General features: G+C 41.3%; 1 protein-coding gene across 1 annotated transcript in view; it reads left to right on the top strand.

Moving 5' to 3' along the window:
* Nucleotides 1-270: 270 nt before the first annotated feature.
* Nucleotides 271-3268, top strand: part of tdrd9 (tudor domain containing 9) — a 108542-nt gene continuing 105544 nt past the window's right edge. The window contains exon 1 of the mRNA XM_061968875.2: nucleotides 271-466. Coding sequence (XP_061824859.2) covers nucleotides 339-466 — 128 coding nt within the window. The 5' untranslated portion in view covers nucleotides 271-338. The remainder of the gene's footprint in view (nucleotides 467-3268) is intronic.

The raw sequence follows: 3268 nt of genomic DNA, 5'->3' as shown, positions 1-3268 counted from the left end.
CTTAATAGTCATTTTTTGTATAAATGATAAAGATGGTTGATGCAATAAATGGTAAGCCAAATTGCTATACATTGTCATTTGTTTTATGAAAACATAATAGATGATACAATTGACACTAAAAATCTAAGTTAAAACCTTTAGTACATTAGCACAAGACAATTATTTTAGCAAAAATAAAAGTTTTATTTTTTTGATCTCAGGAGGATGTTGCTTTGAATAGAAGTCACAATTATTCCTCGTATTGGCAGCTGTGCTCTGGTTCCGCCCCCTAGCGGCTTACATATACCAGGCATACACGACTGGAGTGTGGCAGTCAGACACACCTAACAGGTGCAAACATGAAAAAGATATTCACGGCCGAGCACATTTCTGACTGGTTCACCTCCGGGGCCACGTTTGCCAACATTAAACTCACAGAGGAGGTGGTTGAAAAGAGTTCACCCGAGCCCTCGTCTAAAGACAAGAGGTAAGACCATTTTTAATCATTAAAAGTTCAGCTAAATTGCTAGCATCCTTCACACGCACACATGAGCTAGCTTAGCAGTAAATGGCGTCATCACTTAATTGACGGAACACATAATTAAATATACAGTACACACAAAAGCGGCATAACATTAATTAATGTAGCTGATGGTCAAAATTATGAGGAAAAAATAAGACAGTTTGTTCCTGGATTAGTATAAAAATGTAGAAATGAAGATTATATTCACGGCCGAACACATTTCTGACTGGTTCACCTGCGGGGCCACGTTTCCCAGCATTAAATTCTTACTGAAATGGCGTCATTACTTAATTGGCGGAACACAAATAAAATATATATAATAATGGAGTTGATGAAAAAATGATGGTGCGTTCCATTTGTAAAGGGGAAGTCTATGGCGTCACATTAGTGCCAAAAATCCAAGCGCATAAAAACTGTTATCGCGCGCTGATTCTCCAGTTCGTGCGCGCGCGTGGTGCCTTTCTGCGCGCGCGCCGTCTCGGTCTGTGCGCTGTCATGTTTCGTTTTGGCACTTTGGGGGCGGGTATGCTTAGACGGCCCCTTCTTTCTGATTGGTCAGGCGAAAATGCTCAGAGCCAATCAGAAGTATAGCAGGGCGGGTCATCGTCAATATGTATCAAGATTTACGGAGGAAGAAGTGGATAAAAAAATGTCGCGCGCTGATGAAGGTTATTTCATACCACATAAACACAATACAGGGTAATACAAAATGTGACCCAAATAAATGATAAGACAACAAACACCATAATCACATCTTTCAGCCAGAACTGGTCCACCAGCAATAACATCCAACCATAACATTATTTTATATTTTTACTTCTTGAACATTTGTTTTCTAATTTATGGAATTTCTTTTGATTCAGCCATAACATTAATGAAATAATCTTTGAATTTTGTTTTTAAAATGTTAAAATAGCCTTTTAATAATGTATTCTGAAACAGTTTAAAATAATCAGAGAACTGACTAACACTGACCCTACACAACTATGTTGCACAATTAAGTCTTTTTTTTTTTTTAAAGCGAAAGAGGTAATTTCAACAGGTACAGCATCCTATGTCATATCTACATGTAATAAGATTTGTAACAAGGCAAACCGTTTGTAAATTGGTCGAAAATCGAGCAAGTTATGGTAATTTAATTAGTACATGTACCATTGACATCAATGTAATGATTGAGGCTAGCTGTCCGAGGTAAGATGGCTACAACGTTGCTACGCTGGAGAATCATTGGTCATTTGAAAAATGCTCAGAGCCAATCAGAAAGGAGGGGCCGTCTAGGCATACCCGCCCCCAAAGTGCCAAAAAGAAACATGACAGCGCGAGGAGAGATGCCAGGAGTACACAGAGAGCGCACAGACCGAGACGGCGCGCGCGCAGAAAGGCACCGCGCGCGCGCTAAAGGGTGTCGTGCGCGCTAAAGGGTGTCGCGCGCGCACGAAGTGGAGAATCAGTGCGCGATAACAGTTTTTATTCGCTTGGATTTTTGGCACTAATGTGACGCCATAGAAGTCGGAATTTCAACTGGAACGCCGCTCGAAGTTGGATTTCCCACTCAGAAAGTCTGAGCATTCTGACCACCTTGAGTTCGTTTCAAAGAAGGCTGCTCTGGATGATATCCGCTTCTATTAGCACTTTTGATTAGTTTTTGTTGCAGTAAATCAGTTGTTTACAATGCATTGTTTATTTTATGTTTATTTATGGTAAAATCACTGTAGTGTGAACTATATTTATTTGATGTGGTATATACGTTCTATATCGCTAGCAATAGCGTCTGTTTTTTTCCCTTTCATACAGTGAGTTTGAAGGTTGCAGAAAGAGTGTATATTTTCCCATAAATGGTTTATCAGACAAGGCAAACGCACACATAGCTTTCGTGAATGTGGCCATTTTGATTTCTGACTTCGTAACTGGAACCCTCTCAACTCGGCAGTGACGTCATTCCCTACTTCCTACTTTTTAGGCAAATGGAACGCAGCATAGTAATACACTTAATAAACTCTATTAGGGAAAACATTAATAAAACGCAGGGGAAAACGCCCAGCAATGTTCCAACTGGGGCTGGGCGATATACCGAACATACTCAATATATCGTGGGTTTGTCTCTGTGCGATATAGAAAATGACTATATCGTGAGTATTCGAGTATACGTTCTCACACCGTTGCTTTTAGCTTCGGGCATTACATTACAGGCGTTTCTCACTCTTTCTTGTTTCTCCTTCTCACTGAGATGTAAAACAAGCGCACTTTCTTACATACGTCACATACTGTCGCGCGTGCAACGTCATATGCCCTCGCGGAGCAGAGAGGTAGCAGCATGGGTAACGTTAGCTGTGGCAGGTGGTGCTAGCGGAGCCGTGCGAGTGGTGATACGAGAGAGAGAGAAGGTGCGAATCTGGTAACAAATGGAGGAAGAATGAATTCTTAGGAAAAACCGCACGGGATCCATCGTCTGGCGGTGGTTTGGCTTCAAGTGGGAAGATGTTGAACAGACAACCGTAATATGTCAAGTATGAGGCAAAAGCGTTGCCACAAAAAGTAGCAGCACTACTAATTTGTAGCATCATTTGAAAAGTCACCCGCTAGAGAGTGAAGAGTGCTTGAAACTCCGCTTATCAACATCTCGGCGGGTGCCACAGCCAACAAAATGCCCAAGCAACCAGCACTGACCCAATTCAGCCTGGCGTCTTCCATTTCCACATCAACAAAAAATAGTCAACAACAGAAGGAGATAACGTCCGCAGTAACTTAACACAAACATACACTATT

Source organism: Nerophis lumbriciformis, linkage group LG08 (genome assembly GCF_033978685.3).
Source record: "Nerophis lumbriciformis linkage group LG08, RoL_Nlum_v2.1, whole genome shotgun sequence".
Taxonomy (NCBI): domain Eukaryota; kingdom Metazoa; phylum Chordata; class Actinopteri; order Syngnathiformes; family Syngnathidae; genus Nerophis; species Nerophis lumbriciformis.
Note: the sequence above shows the minus strand (reverse complement) of the source record. Positions and strands in the feature narration are given on the sequence as shown.